At 53.4% G+C, this 27,466-nt stretch overlaps 7 protein-coding genes across 7 annotated transcripts in view; 3 read left to right on the top strand and 4 right to left on the bottom strand.

The window, feature by feature from the left end:
• Positions 1-2,179: 2,179 nt before the first annotated feature.
• POSPLADRAFT_1143593 (hypothetical protein) lies at positions 2,180-3,536 on the bottom strand (the record flags this gene model as incomplete). Its single annotated transcript, XM_024485580.1, has 2 exons — positions 2,180-3,280; positions 3,339-3,536. The coding sequence occupies 2 exons, from the start codon at positions 3,534-3,536 to the stop codon at positions 2,180-2,182; spliced, it is 1,299 nt and encodes a 432-aa protein (XP_024338920.1).
• Positions 3,537-4,608: 1,072 nt separating this feature from the next.
• Positions 4,609-12,246, bottom strand: POSPLADRAFT_1142860 (hypothetical protein; the record flags this gene model as incomplete). Its single annotated transcript, XM_024485480.1, has 20 exons — positions 4,609-5,452; positions 5,510-5,904; positions 6,001-6,099; positions 6,797-6,998; positions 7,056-7,151; positions 7,259-7,369; positions 7,438-7,513; positions 7,572-7,836; positions 7,890-8,094; positions 8,253-8,399; positions 8,541-9,341; positions 9,394-9,721; positions 9,946-10,065; positions 10,235-10,302; positions 10,535-10,626; positions 10,822-10,977; positions 11,468-11,527; positions 11,560-11,655; positions 11,748-11,851; positions 12,015-12,246. 20 exons carry the CDS (start codon positions 12,244-12,246, stop codon positions 4,609-4,611), a joined length of 4,497 nt encoding a protein of 1,498 aa, XP_024338921.1.
• A 677-nt stretch (positions 12,247-12,923) lies between these two features.
• On the top strand, positions 12,924-13,440 carry POSPLADRAFT_1143555 (hypothetical protein; the record flags this gene model as incomplete). Its single annotated transcript, XM_024485575.1, has 2 exons — positions 12,924-13,035; positions 13,097-13,440. 2 exons carry the CDS (start codon positions 12,924-12,926, stop codon positions 13,438-13,440), a joined length of 456 nt encoding a protein of 151 aa, XP_024338922.1.
• A 2,772-nt stretch (positions 13,441-16,212) lies between these two features.
• Positions 16,213-17,197, bottom strand: POSPLADRAFT_1143711 (hypothetical protein; the record flags this gene model as incomplete). The annotated part of the gene is made up of 5 exons (XM_024485603.1): positions 16,213-16,246; positions 16,278-16,351; positions 16,414-16,512; positions 16,569-16,745; positions 16,799-17,197. The coding sequence occupies 5 exons, from the start codon at positions 17,195-17,197 to the stop codon at positions 16,213-16,215; spliced, it is 783 nt and encodes a 260-aa protein (XP_024338923.1).
• Positions 17,198-17,721: 524 nt separating this feature from the next.
• On the bottom strand, positions 17,722-18,259 carry POSPLADRAFT_1039946 (hypothetical protein). Its single transcript, XM_024477627.1, has 2 exons — positions 18,143-18,259; positions 17,722-18,078 (listed from the first exon to the last, which is right to left on the bottom strand). Exons 1-2 carry the CDS (start codon positions 18,252-18,254, stop codon positions 17,735-17,737), a joined length of 456 nt encoding a protein of 151 aa, XP_024338924.1. The 5' UTR covers positions 18,255-18,259; the 3' UTR covers positions 17,722-17,734.
• A 3,493-nt stretch (positions 18,260-21,752) lies between these two features.
• POSPLADRAFT_1056719 (hypothetical protein) lies at positions 21,753-22,895 on the top strand (the record flags this gene model as incomplete). Its single annotated transcript, XM_024480824.1, has 2 exons — positions 21,753-21,994; positions 22,052-22,895. The coding sequence occupies 2 exons, from the start codon at positions 21,753-21,755 to the stop codon at positions 22,893-22,895; spliced, it is 1,086 nt and encodes a 361-aa protein (XP_024338925.1).
• A 1,062-nt stretch (positions 22,896-23,957) lies between these two features.
• POSPLADRAFT_1143311 (hypothetical protein) overlaps positions 23,958-27,466 on the top strand; it is a gene marked incomplete at both ends in the record, with an annotated part of 9,323 nt that continues 5,814 nt past the window's right edge. The window contains 7 exons of the mRNA XM_024485545.1: positions 23,958-24,155; positions 24,214-25,279; positions 25,876-25,991; positions 26,495-26,571; positions 26,749-26,788; positions 26,885-27,270; positions 27,323-27,431. Of these exons, the coding sequence (XP_024338926.1) occupies positions 23,958-24,155; positions 24,214-25,279; positions 25,876-25,991; positions 26,495-26,571; positions 26,749-26,788; positions 26,885-27,270; positions 27,323-27,431 (1,992 nt within the window). The remainder of the gene's footprint in view (positions 24,156-24,213; positions 25,280-25,875; positions 25,992-26,494; positions 26,572-26,748; positions 26,789-26,884; positions 27,271-27,322; positions 27,432-27,466) is intronic.

Genomic DNA, 27,466 nt, shown 5'->3' on the forward strand with positions numbered 1-27,466 from the left:
AGAGTTGGCAGTGTGCGCGAAATCGTCCAGCGCCGATGCGATCTCATATGTTCTTGGATGGGCTATGAATACTGGGTCTATGGGAGGGCTGAGAAGGCATTCTGCTGCAGCCAGCCTGCCGTGCTCCGACGCGTATTCCGACGCGAGGAGCATGGCATCGTACGTGTTACCCAGCACAGCACTGATGAAGGCGGGTTAGTGAGGAATAGCAACATAATAAGTGGGACACCCACGACTGGCCGTCTAGATGCCAAGGTGTGTACACATCCTCCGGGGGACGCATGATATCGAGGTACGAGTTCTCGATTATCCATGGAGTGGGGAAACCACCGACCGGCTGTTCGGCCTGCGGATGTGAAGATGAGTGTAGGCGCATGGCCTGCTCAAATGACAGCGTAATTCCGGATGCATCAAGAGGATTGACGAGAGTATATGAAACGAAGGAGTCGGCCTGAGGGTATGCCATGTCGAGGGATGAGTGACGTGTCGCGAATAAGACAAGAGCAGGGTGCTGGGGGCATCTCCGAGGGGTGCCCAGCCATGTCTTATATCCTGATGGTGCCCCGACATTGTGCAGCAGGGCAGTATGCTCGCCGCCTCTCGCCGCTGTTCTTGCGTCCTAATTGGGAGCCTGGGATGGGAACGTTTCGTTATAAGAACATCGTGGCAGGTGAAGTGGTGGGCAATTTGAAATATCACACGTGGCAGCGCCTACCGCGCCGTGCTCCGCTCCGTCGTCCTTTAGCGCTGGCTTGCTACCAAAACTCATTATAAACATTTCCTAGGTTTTTGTAATCTGCGCTTGCAACGTCGAGTACCTGTTGCAAATATAAATGAATCTCTCTGTCGATAATGAAATCCGCTGGGTATGCACTGGCTCTGAGCCCTGGTTCAGACGACGCGATCGCCAAGGGTGCGGATCTCTCTCTATAAAATAGTTGACTCACCAACGTCTCCTAGTTTCCAGTGATGCGATATGTTCGCTCCATCCTCCAGGAATCTCTGCGCCTGCGACGTCGGGTGCCTGCGTCAGGTATAACAGTGCCCTTTTGTCGTCCATGAAGGAGGCAGAGTGCGAGGCTGTAGTGACTGGCCGTCCGGAGGTAACGCGTTTAGACATTGAGTATACCGTGATGCCTTTCCCGAGGTGGAACACGGGACGCTGGATGAGACAGCACGATCGCCAGATTTAAAGGCGTGTGTCTCTCCGCTATCATATCTCTGTGTATGTGGAGTTTCGATGTTGATGTGGCCATCGTCTTCCACAAGCGCCGCGGCGTAGATGGTCATGTACTTCCTGCGACGAGCGGACAACAAGCTAGATCGTTTGCTGTAGTGGACGGAATATGCTCGAGGGCCTCCGTTCATTCTCGTCCCGTTCATGCTCACGGACCGATCATACGCGTTGTTTCTTCCTTGGATTGCGCATCCTGCTCTTTCATCGTCGACTGTCGCAGCGCTACCACGTGTTTGCATTTTAATTCGTGTCACAGTGTGAGAGCACGTACGTTCGCAATCTTTCAATGTTGCTGTGGGACGGCATAGTCAGCGGTGGGCCATGCCTCCATCCCCGGACCTTCAGCGACCACGCAGGTGCGTGCTTGTGGGCAAGCGACGATATACCCGGATCGCTCACCCACGTCTAATGGATCGCAACTTTTTTGCGCAGGTGCTGACGTCTACTTTCGGTGAGGCACACACGTATAATGTCGGGCGGCTGCTCCGATGTGATTATGTGTTGGTTCCGGTCCCCATCTCATTTTCGTATCTTGCATATGCGTGTTCACATTGCCTCACAGGACAAGCGAACAATATTGCGGAGGTGCGATCTCGAGTGCCAAGCTATCGAGGGAGATAGCTTGCAGCTCATAACGTGGTCCACGCGCTGACTCGCATTTCCAGGGAGCGACAACAAATGGCACAGTGAATTTGTCACCTCACGAAGCTCCCGAGTAAGGTGCGATACAATCGGTCAGGTGCGCAGCCCAGAACACAAGATGATAAAAGGCGGTACGTGCTATTGAAGTGGCCGCAGCATGCTCCGAACAGCGATCTCAAAGGGATACAGGACTGAAGTCGCCGAACACCAATAGGAAGCGATAGCGGAAGGGGGTGGTGGGGAAAGAGAGAACATGGAGATTGGTGAGCGCCGACGCTTTCTGGCAGGATTATGTTGCAATCACTTGCGTCTTCTCTTGCTCGCCTTTTCACCGCCGTCCTGCGCGCAATTCGGCTTATCGTCCATATGCCGTTTTACTGCGTCGCGCCTCGTATATTCGCTTCCGCAGCGATGGCAAGGGTACACGATGCCATTCCAGCCAAGGCATCGCTTGCTTGTGTCCATGTGCCTCCTGCAATCGTGGTAGCGCTGGAATGTTCTGGCAGGACAGTGTGGGCAAGCGAAGCGACCGTCTGCGGTCTGCAGCGGTACAAGTCTGGGAGCAGCAGGCTCCGGAATTACCATTGCCGCTGTCTCGCGCCCACTTGTGGTGCTGGATCCAGAGGGTACTTGCTGCAGCGGATCGATCGACTGCTTGGAGTTGGCGGACATCGTGGAGGGCGCGGGCTCGACGTGCTTCCGCTTGCGAGTACTGCGCCGCAGCGAATCCTTCGCGTTCGTACCTGCCGCTTCGACTGGATGCTCTGTTGTCTGCGTGGCCTTGTGCAGCGCTTGCAAGCTCGGGCGAGAGGGATGAGTGGACCGGGAGGCCAGAGAGGGCCCAGCTGAAGACGGGACCTCGGTGACGCTATATTCACCGTCGCAGTTGGCCACGCCATCATCAAGGGCTGACGTGTTGTCTTGACCATCAAGGACGTGCTTGTCCACATCACTGTTGACTGTGGCATCGCGAATGCAATTTGTGTATTTAGTTGTCGTTGGTTCCTGCTCCACCTCGGGTGGACCGGGAACAACAACGCTAGATACATCATGCGTATCTGCGGTGACGCTACGGCCAAACAGGTCTGTCAATTCGACGTCGGCATTGTACTCCCGGTGGAGGTCTTCGTCATATGCATTTGCCATTAGCATTTGAATGTGGACTGCCAATGTCCTGTCTGTCTGGTGGTCGGATGGTGTCACGACTGGCTCAAGGAGGCCCGCGAAATCCATCTCGGGGACATTCGCTTCACTCACGAAGTGGGTGCTTATGGCGAGCGGCAGTGGCGTGCTCTCCGGCACGATATCTGGAGCGGAAGGCGACTGGGATGGTGGGTGGTTTTCACAGAGAAACACGTCTCTGCTGTCTATATGGGGCGGAAATGGGGAGACGGCGCTGTGCTGAACGGACCAACTGTGGGTTAGACGTGATTGATCAATAGGAGACAATTCTGCGCACCTTGCGCCCGTCATGAGCGTCGCTCACGGAGACAGAGGGTCCATTTTGGCTCCTCAAAGCCCTCCAAATAAGCAGCGGCCGTAGCGCCGCTTGACCTCCCAGGGAGTTCGCGTGGAGATCCGGAGATGAATTCTCAGGCTCAGATGAGAGCTGGGAGACGTCGATGATATCGGAGAGGTCGAGAGCAGAAGTCGTCATATCCGTACAGTGGGATAGAATGAGGGCGAGGTGTGAAGGCAGAAGTTGGGCGAAGGTAGCGTCCTCGTGTCGTTTATAAAGAGAGGTTGGCACGGACATCAGAACTGTGACGCCCAAAGTGTGTTTCTCGTGACGAATGTGTGATTCGAATGCTGATGAGAGGCAGCGAGCAGCATGGATTTGGTAATTTGCCAAGCCTTTGTCCCCATTGTTCTAACTATGCAGAGTACAAGGTACTCCCATTCTCGGCTTTGCGCTCTCGCTGACACAAGCCATCAGGCCGTAGCCATGCTATCTGATACTGTCTGAGTGGGCCGAATCATGACCTCAGCTGAGGGGAATGTACTGTTTTGAACTGATTTCCACTCTGGAAATATTTGGAGTGGTGTGAGAAACATACGACGCGCTACACCAAGGTGGTGAAGCGCAAAGATGCACGTTGACAGGATGAGTGTCGCGGATTTGAGTCGAATGATAGCGGAGGGCAAAGGGGGCACCTGTTTCTCTTGTCACTTGCGCCATTTATTACACTGCAATCCTTTGCCTCTCCCTTCATCGACAAAATGGTTCACGATGCAATACTCAGAAGTCGTGATTTCCGACAAGGATCGAATCTCCCCTGAGTTGAAATTTAACACACACCCCTCTTGCAGTGTCAAAGACTCCGGCGACCAAGAATGACGAGTCGACGACGGGTTGGCAAGATTGGATTTTGCCAACGAGTCCAGGTGAATCATAGCATGTTCTGCTAAAGAATAATCGTGGGCAAGTATAGACCGGCTGGAGTACTTTGAATTACAAATTGTTGTCCGGGTCTTGTGAACGAAGAGGGCAGAAGACGCAATAGACGTCGATAGACTTGCACTTGAAGGCATCGTTATCTAGAACGACTCCGTAACAACGAGAGGAGTATGCTGGAGGGATGAACGGAACATTACTTGCCTAGACATGACATTAATTCCACGCGAACCGACCAGAGACTTCACGATAGATATACAAGCGGGAATCAACGGAACATGAGCAGAGGGAACGTACGATACGAAAACTGCGATCCGAAGGGGACATCATCTTACTACTGGCTCGCATCCTCGAGCCATCCTAGCGCATCCGCCACATCCACATCACCCACACACTCCTTCGACTCGCTATTCAGGTGACGCACCAGTGCGTCTTTCCGACTGCAGCTCGTCTCGCACCCGCCTACCATCCATCGACCCTTGTGCTCATACGGCTTTGCGCTCGCCGGGATGCCGTACTCTGACGCTAGCTCGACCGGCACCCCACAGCATGACCATTTTCCTGGAAGCCCATGCGTCTCTATATGCCGCTTCATCGAGGTCTTCAAGAGCACCAGATCGCACGACTTGCATTTCACCATGCCAGGTTCATCCATGTCCTCGGGATCAGGGACCTTGCCGTCGACCTGCACATTGCGTCTGCGGGTATGGCGTGGGGAGCGACGGGTATTGGAGCTACCCGTACGAGGGGATGGTGACGAAGAGTCGCGCGCTGACACCGAGCGCGGCGATGTGGAAGCGCTGCGACGGTAGGGGTGGCTCCGGTGCTTGCGAGACTGCACGGCAGAGCGTATAGGCAGCGACAGGGAACGTGACGATCCAGATTCACTGGCGCTATCAGTGCTGCCTGGTGAGAGCGTGATTGAGTCTGGTGAGGAGGAAGGGGTGCATGGCAATGGAGCAAACACCGGAGACGATGATGGAGCCGAGATCGACGCAGCAATGTCCCTGGAGTAAGTGGGGTCGTTCAATGCTGAAGCAATCTCGTAAGTGCTCGGATGAGCGAGTAGAATAGGGTCGATCTCAGAGGAGTACGGTGTGCATTCAATCGTAGTTATGCTTCCGGCTTCGTATCCTGGCATCAGGAGCATCCCATTATAGTCATTATAGGGTGCAGTGCTGACGAGGTCAAGGCCGTCTTAGTGAGGAATAAGAATAGGAAAATAGGAGACTCACGAGTTAAGGTTTGGATACCACACGGAGTTGCTCTCCTTGCGAGTACCTAGTGGGCTCTCCGCATAGAAGTATGAGTCCAATAGCTCTGCCGACCTTAAAGTGGAGACACTAGCGACAGCCTGTGTGTTTACGTATGGGTCCAGGCACAAGGACCGCTCGAAGGTCGAAGAAAGTCCCCACACATCGAGGGGATCGTCGAGGGGATATGTCGGGTTGAAGGAAGAAGGTGGATTGTATGGCATCTCGAGGGGCGAGTGGCGTGTTGCAAATAAGACAAGAGCGAGGTGCTGGGGGCATCTCCGAGTGGTGCCCAGCCATGTCTTATATCCTGATGGTGCCCCGACATTGTGCAGCAGGGCAGTATGCTCGCCGCCTCTCGCCGCTGTTCTTGCGTCCTAATTGGGAGCCTGGGATGGGAACGTTTCGTTATAAGAACATCGTGGCAGGTGAAGTGGTGGGCAATTTGAAATATCACACGTGGCAGCGTCTACCGTGCCGTGCGCCGTTCCATAGTTGGCGCATGCTTGTCCGAGAGCGTACTGGTCTTTGTGAGATGCCAGTACTAGAAAGAACCACTTGCTGGATGATAGCTATGTGAATAAAATGTCACTAGCATGACTAGTTGCTTGCAGTGTTTAGCATTAACGGTCTGCATGACATAACGCGGGGCGACGATTGATGCATCGGCGCGGCGAGGTTTGGACAAGTTGACTGCGATCCACATGTTCATCATGAATATGCAGTTGGAAAGTACTTCATCGAAAGATAATGTTCAATCCGTGTCGAAAGAAGAGGGCGGAGTCCTCGCTGAAGTTGGTCGTGTTCTAAAAGGCTATCCGGAGACAGCCGGGTAGGTCTGACGTGATCGAGATCAATCTCTCTGTGAGCCAGCGTGTTCGTGCCGCGCTTGAACATACTCCTCAACAGTGCACACTTACACTAGGCGTTACGAGACATACAAGATGTACTCATAAACATGTACTTTCCAGGCGTCGTGCCTGTCGAGAGGCTGAAGTGACAGTATGACGCTAGTACGTTGGATTACTGTTATGTGAATCAGGACGTCTTCGACTCCGAAGAGGGGCGCATGATTTCAACGAGAGCCCCATGCGGTTCTGACTGCTGTATCCCAGATGTAACATGCAACAAATGTGCAGCTTTATTCGTGTTATATATAGAGGATTTGGCAGTAACGTCCTCCCCTCAACATCGGACGCCAGTCAAACGATAACACCCAACTAGCTATGTACGATTACAGCTCATGTGTCGAAGAGAAGAAAGACACACAAAATGTCGACGACCGCAAATCGTGGCAAGGTGCGTTATTCTATTCTTGTAGTCCCCATCCTGGTGGTCGCTTTGGACCGAAGGCGTCCTTTCTCTCCGAATTGATGCACGGCCTCTGTGTTGTATGGTCGCACACATTCGCGCTTGGGACAATTCTTTTCGCAAGGGCCCGCCGCTCGTGCATTGAAGACGATGCGTAACTCTGTAAAATGGTGTAAGAGGGTTGCAAGGGGAACACCAAGTGATGGTGACAACGTACGAGGTGGGTAGAAGACGGGCCAGTCGACCATTGAAATGGGGGATGACATGCGGAATGGCCACAGCGAGCAGCGGGCGCGCATGGCCCCTGCTGACGCTATACAAGGACAAGGCGGCGGGTTATAGTCTGCAGGGTTGCATATCAGGCTGCTCGTCTGCTGAGCGATCTTATCGCAGCTTTCATGGCGCATCACATAGTATCACGTCCGTTTCTTCTTCGCCGCTGTTATTTGTGCGCCGTACCCGTTGTTCTCATTTCGCTTTCTTTTCGTCCTCTTGGTCGAGGAAGATTTCTCCCCGGAGGGCGTGGGCTTTCTGACAGGTTGGTCAGCGGTGGAACTCTCTGAGAAGAATATATCATAAGGGAGGGCATATTTACTCACTCTTCGACATCCCCGGACCCATTCGATGCACGGAGCACGCACTGGTCCGTCTCGGCCTTGCTTCTAGGCTTCGACCCTGATGACGTGGATATTGTCAGTCCATTGTGTCCTGCTATACTGCGCTATACTCGTACCATCTTTTCCTTGTCGCTCATTCGACAGGGCAGGAGCGATGCTCGCCTTCTCGAGCAGCCGCTTGCTGCGCCGAGTGCCCTCCTGTCTGGCCACGACTTTGCGCCGAGCTGGTCGGCTGGGAACCTTGATAGCAGTGGTTGAAGCATCCACTACTGAAGCGGCTTGTGGTGCTGCAAGCCTTAGGGTGCGTGTATTTGCGCCACTCGATGGCAGTCGCTCCGCCATCATCATGAGGCCCTGAAGAGCATGCTGCTCATCCAGGTTCTGCTTCCCTGCGTGAGCTTCTTAGCATCTCAAGCGATACACGCATTACGTACCAGGCCCGCTATGTGTTCTGTGGCTGCTTCTCGTGGCGATCCCGGCAAATTCAGGGCGATGGACGCCACAGATGCGGATTGCGCGAGTTTAGTAGTCATCGTGACGATGTACTGATACGTTGTTACGATTTGTGGGAGGTGGATGTTTGGTAGAGCCTGGGGGATGTGCTCTGCAGTGTGGTGGTCGAGTATGAGGAGTTCGTGGCTGAGGTGCCGCCGCAGTGAACAGTCTTATACTGCGCGCGCGCAAGTCACGGGGATGTGACTCCTCGTGGCTACAGATCCTTTGTGCCATACGCGTTGTGTCCTATCTTGGACGTTATCATTGTCCCCTTGTTCCACGTCCGTATCAGTGATGCGTACCATGTGTGGCTGGCCGTCTCCCCACTCGATCGGCTACACGTTTTTGCGCGCAAGCGTTGTCCGCATCCTACTACCAGGAAGGGAATGCTTAGAGTGGAAGCTTCACATTGTCGACCAAACCTAGACTTGTACATTGAAATGCCATTGCTACAAAAACTGTCGTCTATGTATCACATTGTTAAGCAAGCCTAAGTCCCAAATAGGAATACATAGCAAACAGCGGAAGCACTGAGGATCCGGCAGACCAATACATGAGCAATCCAGCGTCACTCGCTCGCGTCCTCGAACCGTCCCAGCAACTCCGCGCGTTCCACATCACCAATACAAGGGTTGTTAGGGTTCTTCAGATGGCGCTCCAACGCGTCCTTCCGACTGAAAACCTCCCAGCAACCACCAACCATCCGTTGAACTGAGCTCGTATCCGCATTCGCCAACCCGAACGCCATCTCAATCGGGATTCCACAGCACCTCCATTTGTCCTGCTCTTTGTGGGTCTCCTTGTGCCGCCGCATCGCGCCCTTCGTTAGCACCTTGCCGCACCCCTCCACGGTGCACTGGACCAATTTAGGAACACGCGTAGCCCGTGGCTCTGGTACGATCGTGCCGACTTGAACGTTGCGTCTGCGGACGCGAATGGGAGAGCGCCGCGCCTTGGGTCTGCGCGTTTGAGAAGTCGATGACAAAGACACGAGGATTGAACTGGATGACGACGGACAATGAGGGACACTGCGGTCCTTGCGAGAGCTGCTAGCAGACGATGGATTTCTTGGAAACGGAGAGCACGTAACTTCGTGGTCGCACGAGCCGTTGTCGCTGCCCAACGAGGACGTGGTCGAGTACGGGGACGGTGAAGGCGTGTACACAGACAGAGTGGAGTCGGAACACGTCGAGACAGTCGAGAGCGTCTTAGGAGAGCTAGGAGCGTGAGCGGGGTAGTCCAGCGCCGACGCTATTTCATACGTTCTCGGGTGTGCTATGAGAATCGGGTCGATAGGTGTAGTAAGCAGGCATTTTGCTGCAGAAATCGCGTATTCCGACGCGTGTTCCGACGTAAAGACCATCCCATCGTACCCATCATAATGAGCGGCACTGGCGAAGGTGGGTTAGTGAGGAATACCGACATAGTAGGTGGATTGCTCACGGGTCGAGGTCTGAGTACCAATGTGTAAACATGTATTCGGAGGACCTCATGATATCAAGGTACGAGTTCTCGCTTGTCCATGGTGTCCGTGGATTAGCAGAGCTACCGACCGACTGTTCGACTTGCGAAGGTAAACATGAGTCTAGGCGCATGGATCCTCCAAATGGAAGCATCATTCCAGATGTGTCAAGAGAATTGTCGAGAGCATATGAAACGAAGGAGTCGGCCTGAGGGTATGGCATCTCGAGGGGTGAGTGGCGTGTCGCGAATGGGGCAAGAGCGAGGTGCTGGGGGCATCTCCGAGTGGTGCCCAGCCATGTCTTATATCCTGATGGTGCCCCGACATTGTGCAGCAGGGCAGTATGCTCGCCGCCTCTCGCCGCTGTTCTTGCGTCCTAATTGGGAGCCTGGGATGGGAACGTTTCTTTATAAGAACATCGTGGCAGGTGAAGTGGTGGGCAATTTGAAATAGCGCACGTGGCCGCGCCTACCGTGCCGTGCTCCGTCCGGAGTCATTAAGCGCTTGTTTCTTTTCAATCTAGAGAAACTTACCAACACATCCTAGCTTTTGATGGTGTGTTCTGTCGTTATGTCGTCTGGGAGCATCCTTGATTGTAAAGTACAACGTTTGCGTTGAGTACAACAGTGGTTCCCTATCGTCCATAACGGACGCTGCAGTGACCCAGCATCAGAAAGTAACCGCTGGGTATGTATTGGCCCTTGCTACACCGACGCCTTTTCCCGGGTCGGGATGGACCATGAATTTGCGAACGAGACGATGCGATTGCCAAATCCAAAGGTGTAGGTCTTTGTTATGATATCTGAATGTGCAGAAACTCACTTCTGAGACGACCATCACCGGAGCGTAGGTGGTTGTTCATGCTCGCCCCGTTCATAGTCAACGAGCGACTATACACATCGTGTCTTTCTCCTCTCAGTCTCATTAGTATGTTCTGACTTTCCGTTGTAGACTTTTGAAGCCCTGCTACGCTAAATCGCTTGCAGCAGCAGATGACGCCCTGTCTCCTCCGTGTGTCTCGAAGCTCCTTTCGATGGTACTACTTGCGCGGTTAGAACTTGTGGGGGTCGCCGCAACATCATCTTACATTCTCAACCTCACCGCACGATGCATATACGTTACTCTAATTCGCGTATGCCCTCCACGACGGCCCGCGTTTTCTCAACACTCGGAGAATAATGGTGCGTGTTCCCTTTTGCTTCCCGGAACTCTACCTATGGAGGAATTGAGATCCACGGGCTGCTGATCGTGACCTTCTTTCTTGGTGTAATGAAGGAGAACTAGCCCGTCCGCTGCGGTCCTTCACTGCACTCTCGTTCTCCCGACAGCTGCCCGAACCTCGTCATTGGCCTCTTCCCTGCGGTTATCTGTGCCCTTTTTTATTGAGAGGAACAATGTTCTCCGCCCACCGATTCTCTCTCGTTGTTTCCCCCCGTTGTCGAAGCATCGGGCGCTGCTTCTCGCGCTGGACTCGTGTACGGCCGCGAGGCCGTAAACCCGTTTGATCTGCTCTTATGGCTCCAATGACCAATATCTGAATGATCCAGAGCCTTCTTCGTAAAATTCTTCAAGGAAAATATGTCGAGGTTGACGTGAAGAATAGCGAGCGCTAAAGATGCTGCGCTTGCTTCTAGCCGTCGCACGCACTTTGCTTGCACCCCTATAATCCTCTTATTTCTCTTACTTCATGACTGATTCTGTACGTGACTAGAGCTCGTCCTGATCTTTGCTTCGGGACTCCAACTCCGCCCCGAATTCGGTGCTCCTAAGTATGAGATCGTCCGGCGGAGCTTACTCGAGACTGGGCAGGTTGCTTTGGACTCCCCTGTCGTAGAACACCCTCTTGCAGTCTAGTCTACTCAAAGCAACATGAAGAAGGCACAATGGGCTGCCCAGCTATGGGTAAACTACATTGCCGACTACGAATGCTTCTTACGGACCGCTGCGGCTTGCAAGCAAGCTGACGATGCCGCTGGCGAGGACGCTCGATTCGTGCATGAACGAAGATTCCCCCAGCTCGTTAAAGCATATATGGGCCATGAGCCACCCTCATACCTTTACCAGCGACCATCCGCCTATGCTTTCCAGAAGCTCGAGAAGGGTGAATACGTCAAGCTATGGTATTTCACCCTCGAGTACTGCACTACTGTGAGCAATGGACTCCCCACTGTAGATGACACTTCAGCCGGCTCGCAGAAACCACGCATTCCGCTCTCCGACGAAAACTTGACTTGATTCCAGTACTGCACCAACAATAGTAATTTTCAACTCGTCATTGATGCCGCGGACTGGCTTGCGACTGAAGTCTCCATGCTCAAAGCATTCGTCTACACACTCTCGACACCCTTTCACAAAGCAGCCTTGAGGCAAGGAATCCCTGGCCGCCTTTCTGGCCCGTATCCACTGCCACCGGCACGCACAGCTCGCGCGCGACGAGGGCTACAACATCAGTAACACCAAGGTTGACCTCTTAGATGAGATTCTGGAGAGACTCCTGAGTAGTAGCCAAGAAGAGCGCATGAGGTTGATGCGTTTGCCACCTGTCCCTACTTGCCATGCTCTGCTAACGATTGTTTTTTCACCTGTGTCCTCTACACCCCACCTTTGTGATTCATCCCACTTTCCTTCTTGACCTCCGCAATCATGTTGTGCCTGTGTCCCGTTTCACGTCGCCACAACCTTTTGCATCTGGCGTCATCCGCGTGCATCTCCCTGCGCATCTCCTGTGCCGCCTGTTCCCTCTTCTCCTCCCCCCACGTGCCGCATACTGCCAGTTCGGCCGCATCTTTGCGCCTACGGGGGACCCGTACATGCTTCATCGGTCCTCGCGCCATGGCACACCTGCTCATACTCCCCGTTGAATTTCTCCCGCTGCACGCCGTCCTCCTAACCCGAGATTGTGCCACACCGGTGACTGCATGCATGCCGTACCGGACCTTTAAGATGACCTCGTTCGTTACTCCATGACGCTGGTAGGCTAACTGGCAAACTACACTCTCTCCATGTCGTCCATATTCTACAGGCGGTGTATTTCGGCTCTGCCGATGCTTCGTTGCTCTCCTGATCTATGAGTATCGCTGCTCACTTGGGACCCCTACATCCATGTTCCATGCCGACAACTGCGCTTCTCTTTCCCACAGGAGGGGGAGGGTGCGGTTCTTCGCCCGCTTTCATTTCGTTCACATTTTCTCGTCTACTCTTATCTCATATTGATTCACCCCACTTTTGTTGTCACGCCAATCCGTCGCTTTCCATGACTTCGCTATCGCTGGAATACACAATGCACCTGATCGACCGTTACTTCTTTCACCGTACATCATTCGGATTAGAGTTATGCTCCAAATTTGGTATATTCGTGCGTGCGAACTCTAAGAGACAGATTGCTTCCATCAAGTCCCGGAATAGCAAGTCCGAAACATGCTGCGGATAGAGATCAGTGGGCGCCACTGCATCCTTGAACTGAGACCCTCGAGTGTCCTCGCTAGCAAAATACTCTTCGTGACAGTTCATAATGTCGGCACCTCTCAAGGGATCGTGCTTTTGCACAGCGGTGACCTATGTGGTATCCGGTGCTCCAGCACTCAGCGCGTTCTGCCATTGCACTCAATGCCAGCGTCAATTCGGTGAGCACGCAGCCTTCTCGATGAAGATGAGCACCGCAGACGGCCGATACTATACGTTAAGCGTCTCCTTTCGTACATGCCATCCACGTCGCGAGCTCCGCATTTTCTTGGACGCATAGCGAGCCGCACGATGCTCAACTTGACACCTTCGTCATTCCGACCAAGCCGTGGAAGACACGGTACCGCTGCAAAAACTGCGGCGTCTGCGTTGCCGGTCGAAACTCCCAGACAGGAAATTGCAGCATATGGGGCGCCACGTTGGAGCGCACTAAGGACGGCAAGATTAAGGCGTGGGACGTGGTGAAGCCGACAGCGCATATATTCTATGGTACACGGATGGTTGAGGTGAATGACGATCTGGGGAAGTGGGAGGGCTTTGAAGGAAAGTCAAACAGGGTAGCTTGATGACGTATTCTGCCATGTACAGCCCTACAGGAAGCGTCCTCGACTCTGGAATATGTCATACGGCTATTGCAAGCTCCCGTCTCCCTGACTTGATTCACAAAGTCGGAGAGTTCCCCTATAACCGCATGTCTCTTTTGGTATGCTCATCAAGGCTCACTCAATACATTCTTCACAGAACTTCAAGCCTTCTGTGAGCGCTACAGAACTGATGCAAGCGATCAACAAGCAACTCTGCGCGCATGTCAGCGATTCCGCCTTGTCAATGTTCGTCGTCCAGGCGAGGGTTTACGTGAAACCGTCTCCTCAATTTCTGGATACAATCATCGTATCTGTGCGTAACGCCCATGTCTGTATGTGACGCTGCTATTCCAATTTTACCCGATGCGAGAAGACTTATCCTCACATCCGTCCCATCGCCCCGAACTATCCTGCATGTCAATCATCCGCGTGCCATAGAACATATGTGCCGTCGGCTTTACCACGTCACACGCCTTGATATTTCCCTTCCCGTCGCTCTCAAGCTGCCCGCCCCAAACAGCGTAGTGATTCTCGGGAGGCACTGTTCTCTTGGTGTGACTGGCAACACAAGCGCCGCAGTTCCTGCAGCAGTAGGGCACCTGCCAGGGCTTCGTAGGATTGACGTACGCCTCGATGTGAGCGTCGTGCGGCTCGCGATGCGTCCAGGAAAACACTTAAGCTTCGTAGTGAATGGTATGCACGAGAGGACATCCTGATACAATGTTTATCATCCAGATTATTAGTAGCGCAGCAGCACGATGCTCAACAAGCTTACATACCGCTAAGGCGGTGGCACTGAGTATAATGGCAGTATGCACTGAGCGTAGGCTTGATGGTCACTTCGTATGATACTGATCCACAGAAGCAGGAGCCACGCGGAAGCTCCGACATACTGTGCTAGGCCGTGGGGACGCTCCGTTTGATATTATGCTTGAGTCGTGGGAACCCTGGTAAGAACTTGCGAAAGGACGCCGATGGCTACGATCACGGTAGCAGAAGGATATATATATAGAATGATCATCAAACCTTCGCACGGGTGCTCTTGGTGGTCGTGGGTCCATGTGGGAATGTGTGTGGAGTTGATCTCGTGTAAGGTGGTCTCGGACCCAGAAGCGCCGTATGCGCACCCTGCCACAGGGCGCTCAAGCGGGATTTGACCTGCTCGTGAGAGGAAACAGCGAGAAGCACAGAGCGGGATGCGGAAGAGTGTCAGTGGAGGCGGAGATGCTCTGCTCTATGCGTCGCGCCTGGACACAGAAGTGCGTGAGAATTATGCAGGTGTGGCGAGAGATCGAGAGCCGAGTTCATAACAGAATCTGAGCTTCCGTGCGTGTCGCTGTCTCAGGCCAAGGACACAAACTCTTGTCCGGAAGAAGGCACACGAAAACAGTGGAGAGTTGCGCTAGCAGCGGCGTAAACATAGGGAACGAGGATAGACTCAGAAATGATGACTTCACAGGATGGGCCTGATTTTGCCAGAGACGTATCCATGGCGCATCGTCTACGGGAAGACAATACGTGGATATGAAAGGGTGCGGTGGAGCCAGCAGCTCCTGCCGTGTCGAGCGTGTGTGTACCTGAGACAGAAGCGATCGGGTAGGTTCAGGATGCGACAAGGCCATCCGGTGGATCGGTTGAGAGGACATGTCGCACGGAGGGCAATAGGTGTGCGATGCAAAGATGCACGGCCTTGCGGTGGAACATGGTATAAACAACCTAATGCGCGAATGAGCACGTCATAACGCGGCGACAGAACAGAAAGTGCACGCGGGCGTACGGGTAGCTTTCAGAGGATGAGAGGTCACATTGGCCCGTTTATTGGGCACGCTGGGTCAATAAGACTTGAAGTGGATGTAAGGCCCAATTTCTGTGTACAATTGGCGGGGTACTCTGGAAAAGATGGTATTAGAAAGACGCCAGCATGTCACGACTCATAGAGACGCCGACAGCACAGAGGGTTGAATACTTTTCAGTACCCTAATTGGCGGCACGACAGCATCTCTGAACCTTTTCCGGTCACATATATATAAGGCTGCGCCTCGGTAGAAGCTGAAGACTACAACCGCGTCATTACAGACGTTGACAACTAAGATCCGATGCTGGGCTCTGCGAGCGTCCGTCTATTGTCAAGCGGTATGACGCAATATGTCACGTCCACGTGTTTCATGACAGCATTGTGACAGACGCGTCTATTAACCAGTTCTTGCATCGACTGTTGTTGAGATCACTGTGAATGGCATTTTTAGACCATACAGGCATTGTGCATATATTTGCTACAATTCTGCGAGACGACTCCGACACTACGTTGCGAATGCAAACTATGCGACAAGCGCTACTACAAAACAGTGACAACATAGAACGAAAGCGGGGTATGCAGGCACGCGTAGGGGTATCAAGAAGAGGTAACGCTTTGGGAAATTCAAACAGAGTACTAATAGGGGAGCGAGTCCTTCACGGCCTGGGCAAGGAGGTCCTTGATCAGATCGTCTACGGAGACAGGTTCTCCAGACTCGGGAGCTCTCTTCTTGAGCATCCGCGCAGGAGACGATCCTATATCATCGACATCATCTGAGTTATCTGTGGCGACCTCAACAGCTTCACATCCGTCGCGATTATTGCTGACACGATAGCCGTCTGCGCAGCTAGTCACGGTGCACTTTCCACCAACGCACGCAACGTCGTTAGCGCCAACTATAGTCGTGCAATCGATTCCGTAGGACGAGCCATTGGTGCTCCCAATGAACGGGTTCTGGATCATGCAGCCGCCACCTGAAAGTACGTCAGCGTTCTTGTGTTGTAAGGTGATAAGCAGAACAGACATACAACTCTCGAGTGCAGTGTCAACGTCGAGGCATTCGAAGCTTCGAGAAGACCCGCCGTACACACCACATACCTACGCAACACATTGAGTCTTGTATGCAACTGGTGATATGAAGGCGCGGATGTAGTGCTCACCGTCTCGTACGACTTGCAGGTAAGTTGAGCATCTGCTAGTGATGCGACAGCGGTATGCGGGTCAGCAGCGAGTGCACGTGGCACGGACGATCCACATCCCTAACACCGAAGAGGAAAATGGTGAGCACTCCTGCGTTCATGAGGACGGTACTCACGTGGGGCCACGATCCGCATTTGCCATTGCACTCCGTGTACGGAGCCGGGCAGACGCATTGGCCGTCCTTCTTCACGTAGGGTGGCTTGCAATGCCATCCGCACGGGTCATCCTTCGTGCAATGAGGCTCGGAATTATCGGGACAAGTGCAATGTTGCGATCCAGGGGCTTCATTGATCTGGTAGAACATTAGGTGTGTGCATATATGCGCTCCGGAGAACGAGCACTCACAGCCAATGTCAGGATTTCCGTCAGCCTGTTGATGCCGAGCAGAGGAATAAGAGCGGCAAGCTGCACATCGGTTTCTAATACGAGCGGGAAGAGCGAAAGGCACAGGCAGACGTCGAGGTCGAGGATTGCGCCCAATGGGATGCCGAGGTTAATCCCGAGGTCTTCGAGGACATCAAGGTCGATGTATGCGCATACATCAAGCAATGAGCGTGGGGCGTGGCGCTGATGAAGCGCAAAGTGCCCTGGAGTCGGCGGCGGGACGTCGACATGGCGGGAGATCGCGGCATGAGATTTGACGGTGAGAGCGTTGCGGCGGGGGTGTGCGGATGTGACAGGGACATGAAAGAGAGCGAGAGTATACGTTGCGAGTGCGGCAAGTCGTGCGAGCTGAAAGCGCATTTTTTGGTCTGTATTCCTAAAGGAGGGGAGGGGGGATGAGAGGAGGATGGGGGAGGAACAAGGTGCGCTTTGCGGCAACTGACATCTTATGTACCTCTAGCTATCCATTTCGAAGTCACGCTTTCGTTAGAAACAGAGAAGCATCCGTCGTCGTGCCTGACTCGGCCAAAGATGGAATCCACCTTTCCCCACAGGGAGGCGCGATGTCAAGACAGGGACGATCTGACAGATCTTGACACTGATGCGTTCTCGATACTCCGGCGGCGCACAGCTCCGCACTTCTGGGTCACTCGGAAGGATAGCCTCACATCTCCAACTCGACGTATTCTTGCTCAAGAATCTACGTTTACAGAGCGTTTACAGAAGGATCGGAATTCTGCGAAGATTGGATTGAGTGAGAATTGATGAGCATACAGAAAGGGGCATGCCGTTGTAAGAGGACTCTCCTCCGACTTCGTGAATGGGAGCTTGCAATGGCCATAGGCTAGTACATATATTAGTTTCGAAAACGATTCTTGTACAAGTCATATTACGAAATCAAGCAACCCTATTCGACTTTCCTTCATAGCCCTCCCACTTCCCCAGTTCATCATTCACCTCAAGCATTCGTGTACCGTAGAATATATGCGCTGTCGGCTTCACCACATCCCATGCTTTGATCTTGCCATCCTCGTCACGCTCCAACGTGGCGCCCCATACGCTGCAGCTTCCCGTCTTCGAGTTCCGACTGGCCACACAAACACCGCAGTTTTTGCAGCGGTACCGTGTCTTCCACGGCTTGATCGGATTGACGAACGTGTCAAGACGATCGTCGTGCGGCTCGCTATGCGTCCAAACGACTGCAGAGCCCTCAAAGTGGATGGTATGTACGAAAGGGGACGCTGAACGTATGTGTATCAGTTGTTCAAACGTTCATGGCGTTCACCGGAAACGGAGCATGCTCACCGGCCAGACGTTGGCATTGTGTGCAATGGCAGAACGCGCTGAGCACTGGAGCACCGGATACCGCATAGGTCACCGATTTGCAGTAGCACGATCCTTTGAGAGGTGTCGACATGACGAGTTGTTACGAAGCGCGTTCTGCTAGCGAGGCTCTTAGCTCAAGTGTCCGCCGATCAATGTCCGCGGCAGGCCATCTCGAACCTGGACTTGCCATTCCGGGACTTGACGGAAGCGGATTGGCGCTGACGTAAAGCTGATATTCAAATCCCCATATGATGCGCACCATTACGTACACTGCCACTCGTCACTCGTGTCAACCTCGGCATATTCTAGAATTATACGAAGAGGGCTCAGAAGTCTGCGAAAATCGTCGACTGAGAAAAAATTAAGCTTCGAAATGGCTTGACGGCAGACGTCAATCGTAAATGCTCCCCTTCCTCTTCACCCGGACTCAGGTGCTTCGCAATCATGAATTATGCACCAGATTAAATCTCCTGTATGTTGACTTTTGGGTATGTTGGGCAAGCATCGCTGCCGGCCCGGGTCACGTGGTCGTGCGCCGGTGTGGGAATAGGACTTATGTAGGCGTCGCGCGCCATAGGTAGCCCCATCGGTTTGTAACCTTATCCACCATTGATCCCTGTCCATCGAGGACGTTGTCTGCCGGCGGTCTTTCCAGCGTCGTTCTCACACTGTACAGAGCTTCGGGTCTCAGATCTCATTGCTGCACATCCCGTCTATGTAAGCTGCAAAATCTGGCAGCCCTGGGCAGTGTACCATCGCACCACCTTCCCACTTTCCCAGCTTGTTGTCCACACAGTCAAGCATGCATATGTCATAAAATATATGGGCTGTCCGCTTCGATCTCATCCAGGCTTTGAACTTTACCTCATCATCGCAGTGCCCAACACGTCGCAATTGTCTGTTTGGGTAATTTGACTTGCAACCCAGACACCACATTTATTGCAGTGGTGGTGCATTTGCCACGGCTGAGCATTGTAGCAACAACAGGGGGAGGCACGAGCGTAGATCTGTAGCGTAGTACAGTCCTCAGTGCACGCTCGGGAGAGCAAAGACTAAATGTATATTAGCATACCTGTAGCGTAGTACAGTCTAATGACATGGTAAGCTACGGTATGCGGACATGACAGACAACATTGCACTTACCCTCAGTGCACGCTCGGGAGAGCAAAGACTGAGGGTCAAGATGCAGGCACTCAGGTATAATAGCGACAGTCCGTTAGGGGCTAGGTACAGTAAGGTACGTACACGCTACCGTAACGGGTAATGATGGATACGATACTGACAGCGTGAGCGTCGGGGCAAATCAGAAAGAGCGCCGTGCCGACGCAGTAAGGCACAGCGCGGGAAGGCGGAACAGCGTGAACTAAAATAAGAAACACACGGGTATGGCGCGCAACCGGACGATGCACGGATTGTCGTGCTCCAACAAGCATGAACTGCGTACGAAAACTGCGCTAAAAATGAATGGTATGTGTGGAAGGACACGCTGAATGGAAAAATAGCATGCTATAGGCTGACCGATGTCTCTGTCGCGGACGGGACAAGCCAACCTATAGGGCGCTGACACAAGGTAAGTGTCACGACTTGGTACGGCGTCTAGCCGTTTTTTAATTTTTCCTTTTCGCGGGCTCGAACCCACGACCTCTGTACTACATGCCTGATATGGACACGTCGTTATCTACTGTACGATTAGATTAGATGGGCAGCAGTGCACGGCACAGCTCGGGCTCCGCTGACACAGCCTCTCTGACTCACCGGCCCCCGGGGCCGCGTCAGCATGCTGTGCACGGACCAGCTGTGCACGGACCAGTGCGCACAGCCTCCCCTAAACCTCCCCTGTATATAAGCCGGCCTCTGCTGCCCTAGGGACCTCAGTTTCGACCTAATGTCGCGACTTGGGGTCAAGCGACTGGGGAGAACCTAGAGCTGGGGGCGTCCGACTGATTCTCACCGAAGCGATGGTGAGCGAAGCTCAAACCTAAGGCTAGGGACAAGTAAATGTATTAGTTAGTAAAGTAAGAAAATGATACAAAGGGAGGCTTACTGACCTAGGGACAAGAGGTCGAAACTGAGGTCCCTAGGGCAGCAGAGGCCGGCTTATATACAGGGGAGGTTTAGGGGAGGCTGTGCGCACTGGTCCGTGCACAGCTGGTCCGTGCACAGCATGCTGACGCGGCCCCGGGGGCCGGTGAGTCAGAGAGGCTGTGTCAGCGGAGCCCGAGCTGTGCCGTGCACTGCTGCCCATCTAATCTAATCGTACAGTAGATAACGACGTGTCCATATCAGGCATGTAGTACAGAGGTCGTGGGTTCGAGCCCGCGAAAAGGAAAAATTAAAAAACGGCTAGACGCCGTACCAAGTCGTGACAGTAAGTCGGATACTGTGTGTAATACCGCTCCGTAGAGGAGTGCTCTTCACAGTGGTCTCGTCTACTTTTATCGACCGCAGTTAGAACAAGCAGAACACTGAACGGGGATGAAAGCAAAAAAGATTACTCGTCACTCCATGATGTGCGCATACACGGTCAACGACTCGGCAGACCTTCAGGGTGACAATCAGTTAGACGCGGGTCAGTGATCTAGTGATATCTTCACTTCAAACGGGTCCTCCAGGTATGATTTTGCGTGGTAATTGGAGTTCTAGGGATAATATACCCACCACTAACTGCAACATCTCACGTATATACCTGCTCCCGCAAGAAATGAAATCTAGAAGACTGGTAGCGCTGGGACATTCGACGATGTGAATGCAGAATGCACAAGTGAGATGTGACCGAGCAAGAAACGACGCGTATAACCTGTCCGTGAGCATGAACGGGACGAGCGTGAACGGAGGCCCTCAGACAGGAGCAAGATCTGTTCAACTGCAGCAATCGACGTATATTTTTCCCCGTTTGTCATGAGAAGCAGATATCAATTTACGCGCCGGTGATTGTAGAAAACGAGGGCCATCTCGACAGCGAGTGTCCACACACAGAGACATGTTATACTAGTGGAGACCCAGACCTTTGAATTTGGCGATCACGGTGCCTTGTCTAGGACTCCGTGCTTGACCATGCGCTTGACAAATCCATCGGCCTTGTGAGGACCGATACATACTCACCGTCTACAATGCGCTACTTCCGGACGCCAATTCACTTCAGCATCGCACTTTTTCCAGCGTCCGTGATGGACATCAGGGAGACATTCTCGTACTTCGACTTGAGGGAAGTGCTAAACGTCGCAGACGTGGAGATTTCGAGAATTTGTAGGTTACAGAACGCATCACTGAAAACGAGGAAATGTTCATGAGTTCTCTTAGGTCGGTTGAGGGCAAGCCAGCGCTAAAGCACTATGGCACGGTAGGCGCCGCCACGTGCCCATTTGCAAATTGCCCACCACTTCACCTGCCACGATGTTCTTATAACGAAACGTTCCCATCCCAGGCTCCCAATTAGGACGCAAGAACAGCGGCCAGAGGCGGCGAGCATACTGCCCTGCTGCACAATGTCGGGGCACCATCAGGATATAAGACATGGCTGGGCACCACTCGGAGATGCCCCCAGCACCTCGCTCTTGTCTTATTCGCGACACGCCACTCGCCCCTCGAGATGCCATACGATCCACCTTCTTCCTTCAACCCGACATATCCCCTCGACGATCCCCTCGATGTGTGGGGACTTTCATCGACCTTCGAGCGGTCCTTGTGCCTGGACCCATACGTAAACACACAGGCTGTCGCTAGTGTCTCCGCTTTAAGGTCGGCAGAGCTATTGGACTCATACTTCTATGCGGAGAGCCCACTAGGTACTCGCAAGGAGAACGACTCCGTGTGGTATCCAAACCTTAAGTCGTGAGTCTCCTATTTTCCTATTCTTATTCCTCACTAAGACGGCCTTGACCTCGTCAGCACTGCACCCTATAATGACTATAATGGGATGCTCCTGATGCCAGGATACGAAGCCGGAAGCATAACTACGATCGAATGCACACCATACTCCCCTGAGATCGACCCTATTCCACTCGCTCATCCGAGCACTTACGAAATTGCTTCAGCATTGAACGACCCCACTTACTCCAGGGACATTCCTGCGTCGATCTCGGCTCCATCATCGTCTCCGGTGTTTGCTCCATTGCCATGCACCCCTTCCTCCTCACCAGACTCGATCACGTTCTCACCAGGCAGCACTGATAACGCCAGTGAATCTGAATCGTCACGTTCCCTGTCGCTGCCTATACGCTCTGCCGTGCAGTCTCGCAAGCACCGGAGCCACCCCTACCGTCGCAGCGCTTCCACATCGTCGCGCTCGGTGTCAGTGCGCGACTCTTCGTCACCATCCCCTCGTACGGGTAGCTCCAATACCCGTCGCTCTCCACGCCATACCCGCAGACGCAATGTGCAGGTCGACGGCAAGGTCCCTGATCCCGAGGACATGGATGAACCTGGCATGGTGAAATGCAAGTCGTGCGCTCTGGTCTTGTTGAAGACCTCGATGAAGCGGCATATAGAGACGCATGGGCTTCCAGGAAAATGGTCATGCTGTGGGGTGCCGGTCGAGCTAGCGTCAGAGTACGGCATCCCGGCGAGCGCAAAGCCGTATGAGCACAAGGGTCGATGGATGGTAGGCGGGTGCGAGACGAGCTGCAGTCGGAAAGACGCACTGGTGCGTCACCTGAAGAGCGAGTCGAAGGAGTGTGTGGGCGATGTGGATGTGGCGGATGCGCTAGGATGGCTCGAGGATGCGAGCCAGTAGTAAGATGATGTCCCCTTCGGATCGCAGTTTTCGTATCGTACGTTCCCTCTGCTCATGTTCCGTTGATTCCCGCTTGTATATCTATCGTGAAGTCTCTGGTCGGTTCGCGTGGAATTAATGTCATGTCTAGGCAAGTAATGTTCCGTTCATCCCTCCAGCATACTCCTCTCGTTGTTACGGAGTCGTTCTAGATAACGATGCCTTCAAGTGCAAGTCTATCGACGTCTATTGCGTCTTCTGCCCTCTTCGTTCACAAGACCCGGACAACAATTTGTAATTCAAAGTACTCCAGCCGGTCTATACTTGCCCACGATCATTCTTTAGCAGAACATGCTGTGATTCACCTGGACTCGTTGGCAAAAATCAATCTTGCCAACCCGTCGTCGGCTCGTCGTTATTGGTCGCCGGAGTCATTGACACCGCAAGAGGGGTGTGTGTTAAATTTCAACTCAGGGGAGATTCGATCACGACTTCTGAGTATTGCATCGTGAACCATTTTCTCGATGAAGGGAGAGGCAAAGGATTGGAGTATAATAAATGGCGCAAGTGACAGGAGAAACAGGTGCCCCCTTTGCCCTCCGCTATCATTTGACTCAAATCCGCGACACTCATCCTGTCAACGTGCATCTTTGCGCTCCACCAGCTTGGTGTAGCGCGTCGTATGTTTCCCACACCACTCCAAAAATTTCCAGAGTGGAAATAAGTTCAAAACAGTACATTCCCCTCAGCAGATGAGGTCACGATTCGGCCCACTCAGACAGTATCAGATAGCATGGCTACGGCCTGATGGCTTGTGTCAGCGAGAGCGCAAAGCCGAGAATGGGAGTACCTTGTACTCTGCATAGTCAGAACAATGGGGACAAAGGCTTGGCAAATTACCAAATACATGCTGCTCGCTGCCTCTCATCAGCATTCGAATCACACATTCGTCACGAGAAACTCATTTTGGGCGTCACAGTTCTGATGTCCGTGCCAACCTTTCTTTATAAATGAGATGAGGACGCTACCTTCGTCCAACCTCTGCTTTCACACATCACCCTCATTCTATCCCACTGTACGGATATGTCAACTTCTGCTCTCGACCTCTCCGATATCATCGATGTCTCTCAGCTCTCATCGGAGCCAGAGAGTTCATCTCCGGATTGCCACGCGAACTCCTTGGGAGCTCAAGCGGCGCTGCGGCCGCTGCTTATTTGGAGGGCGTTGAGGAGCCAAAATGGACCCTCAGTGTCCGTGAGTAGCGCTCATGACGGGCGCAAGGTGCGAAGGATTGTCTCCTATTGATCAATCACGTCTAACCCACAGTTGACCTGTTCAGCACAGCGCCGTCTCTGCATTTTCGCCCTATACGGACGCCAGAGACGTGTTTCTCTGTGACGACTACCCGCCATCGCAGTTGCCTTCCGCTCCAGACATCGTGCCGGAGAGCACGCCACGGCCGCTGGCCATAGTCACCCACTTCATGAGTGAAACGAATGCCCCCGAGATGGATTTCGCGGGCCTCCTTGGGCCAGTCGTGACACCATCCAACCATCAGACAGACAGGACATTGGCAGTCCAAATGCAAATGCCAACGGCAAGCGCGTTCGACGAGGACCTCCAGCGGGAGTACAATGCAGACGTCGAACTGATAGGCCTGTTTGGCCAGGGTATCACCGCAGATACACATCCAGTATCTAGCGTTGTTGGTCCTGGTCTACCCGAGGTGGAGCAGGAACCAACAACAACTAAATACACAAATCGCATCCGTGGTACGACAGTCGACAATGTTATGGACAAGCGCGTCGTTGATGGTCAAGATGACATTTCAACTCCTGACGATGTTGGGGCCACCTGTGACGACGAATTTGGCGTCACTGAAGCCCCATCTTCAGCTGGGCCCTCTGTAGCCTCCCGGTCCACGCCTCTGTCTCTCCCAAACTTGCAAGCGCTGCACAAGGCCGCGCAGACAACAGAGCATCCAGTCGAAGAGACGGGTGTAAGCGCTGAAAATTCGCTGCGGCGCAGTACTCGCAAGCGGAAGCACGTCGAGCCCGCGCCCTCCACGATGTCCGCCAACTCCAAGCAGTCCATCGATCCGCCGCGGCAAGTACGCTCTGGATCCAGCACCACAAGTGGGCGCGAGACAGCGGCAATTGTAATTCCGGAGCCTGCTGCCCCCAGGGCTATGCCGCTGCAGACCGCAGACGGTCGCTTCGCTTGCCCACACTGTCCTGCCAGAACGTTCCAACGCTACTACGATTGCAGGAGGCACATGGACACGAGCAAACGATGCCTTGGCTGGAATGGCATTGTGTACCCTTGCCATCGCTGCGGAAGCGAGTACACGAGGCGCGACGCGGTGAAACGGCATATGGACGACAAGCCGGATTGCGCGCAGGACGGTGGTGGTGAAAAGGCGAGCAAGAGAAGACGCAAGTGATTGCAGCATAATACTGCCAGGAAGAGTCGGCGCTCACCAATCTCCATGTTCTCTCTTTCCCCACCACCCCCTTCCGCTATCGCTTCCTATTGGTGTTCGGCGACTTCAATCCTGTACCCCCTTGCGACTGCTGGTGTGAGCATGCTGCGGCCACTTCAATAGCACGTACCGCCTTTTATCATCTTGTGTTCTGGGCTGCGCACCTGACCGATTGTATCGTACCTTATTCGGGAGCTTCGTGACGTGACAAATTCACTGTGTCATTTGTTGTCGTTCCATCGAAACGCGAGTCAGCGCGTGGACCACGTTTTAAGCTGTAAGCTATCTGCCTCGATGGCCTGGCGCTCGAGATCGCACTCCGCAATATCGTTTGCTTGTCCTATGAGGCCATGTGAGCATGCGTCAAAATACGAGAATGGGATAGGGCGTGGAACCGGAACTGACACAAGACCGCATCGCAGCAGCCTCCCGACATTATACGAGCGTGCCTCACCAAAAGTAGACGTCAGTACCTCCGCGAACAAGTTGCGATCCATTAGACGTGAGTGAGCGATTCAGTGATATCTTCGCTTGCTCACAAGCACGCGCCTGCGCGGTCCGTAAAGCTCCGGGGATGGAAGCCTAGCCCGCCGCTGACCATGCCGTCTCACACCAACAATTCAAATGTCGCGAATGTACGTGCTCTCACACTGCGACACGAAATAAAATGCAAATGCGTGGTAGGGCTGAGACAGTCGACGATGAAAGAGCAGGATGCACAAGTGAGATTAAGCCGAGGACGAAACAGCGCGTATAGTCGGCCCATGAGCGTGAACGAGACGAGTATGAACGGGGATCCTCCGACAGGAGCAAGATCCGTCCACTGCAGCAAACGACGATCTAGCTTGTTGTCCGCTCGCGGCAAGAAGTACATAAACATCTACGCGCCGGTGATTGTGGAAGACGATGGCCACATCGACATCGAGTCTCCACACACACACAGATATGATAGCGGAGAGACCCACACCTTTGAGTCTGGCGATCGTGCTGTCTCGTCCAGCATCCCGTGTTCCACCTCGGAAAAGGCATCACGGTATACTCAACGTCTAAACACGTTACCTTCGGACGCCCAGTCACTACAGCCTCGCACTCTGCCTCCTTCATGGACGACAGAAGGGCACTGTTATACTTGAAGCAGGCACCCGACGTCGAAGACGTAGAGATTCCTAAAGGATGGAGAGAACATATCGCGTCACTGGAAGCTAGGAGACGTTGGTGAGTCAAGTATTTTACAGCAGGGATCCGCACCTTTGCTGAACCAGAGCGCGGGGCCAGCGCATACCGAACATTATTTTTGATCGACAGAGGGATTCGTTTATATTTGCAGACGTCACAAGCGCAAATTACAAAACCCTAGGAAATGTTTAATATGAGTGCTCTCTATGTTGGTAGCAAGCCAGCGCTGAAGGACGACGGAACGGAGCACGGCGCGGTAGGCGCCGCCACGTGCCCATTTTCAAATTGTCCACCACTTCACTTGCCACGATGTTCTTATAACGAAACGTTCCCATCCCAGGCTCCCAATTAGGACGCAAGAACAGCGGCGAGAGGCGGCGAGCATACTGCCCTGCTGCACAATGTCGGGGCACCATCAGAATATAAGACATGGCTGGGCACCACTCGGAGATGCCCCCAGCACCTCGCTCTTGTCTCTTCCGCGACACGCCACTCGCCCCTCGACATGGCATACCCTCAGGCCGACTCCTTCGTTTCATATACTCTCGTCAATCCTCTTGATGCATCCGGAATTACGCTGTCATTTGAGCAGGCCATGCGCCTACACTCATCTTCACATCCGCAGGCCGAACAGCCGGTCGGTGGTTTCCCCACTCCATGGATAATCGAGAACTCGTACCTCGATATCATGCGTCCCCCGGAGGATGTGTACACACCTTGGCATCTAGACGGCCAGTCGTGGGTGTCCCACTTATTATGTTGCTATTCCTCACTAACCCGCCTTCATCAGTGCTGTGCTGGGTAACACGTACGATGCCATGCTCCTCGCGTCGGAATACGCGTCGGAGCACGGCAGGCTGGCTGCAGCAGAATGCCTTCTCAGCCCTCCCATAGACCCAGTATTCATAGCCCATCCAAGAACATATGAGATCGC

This window comes from Postia placenta (assembly GCF_002117355.1).
Source record: "Postia placenta MAD-698-R-SB12 unplaced genomic scaffold POSPLAscaffold_7, whole genome shotgun sequence".
In the NCBI taxonomy this organism is placed as follows: domain Eukaryota; kingdom Fungi; phylum Basidiomycota; class Agaricomycetes; order Polyporales; family Adustoporiaceae; genus Rhodonia; species Rhodonia placenta.

Coding starts and splice junctions, on each gene's coding strand:
- POSPLADRAFT_1039946 (XM_024477627.1), bottom strand. CDS start 18,254: ATGTCGACACCTCTCAAAGGATCGTGCTACTGCAAATCGGTGACCTAT. Junction 18,079..18,142: donor ACAATGCCAACGTCTGGCCG/GTGAGCATGCTC, acceptor ACATACGTTCAG/CGTCCCCTTTCGTACATACC.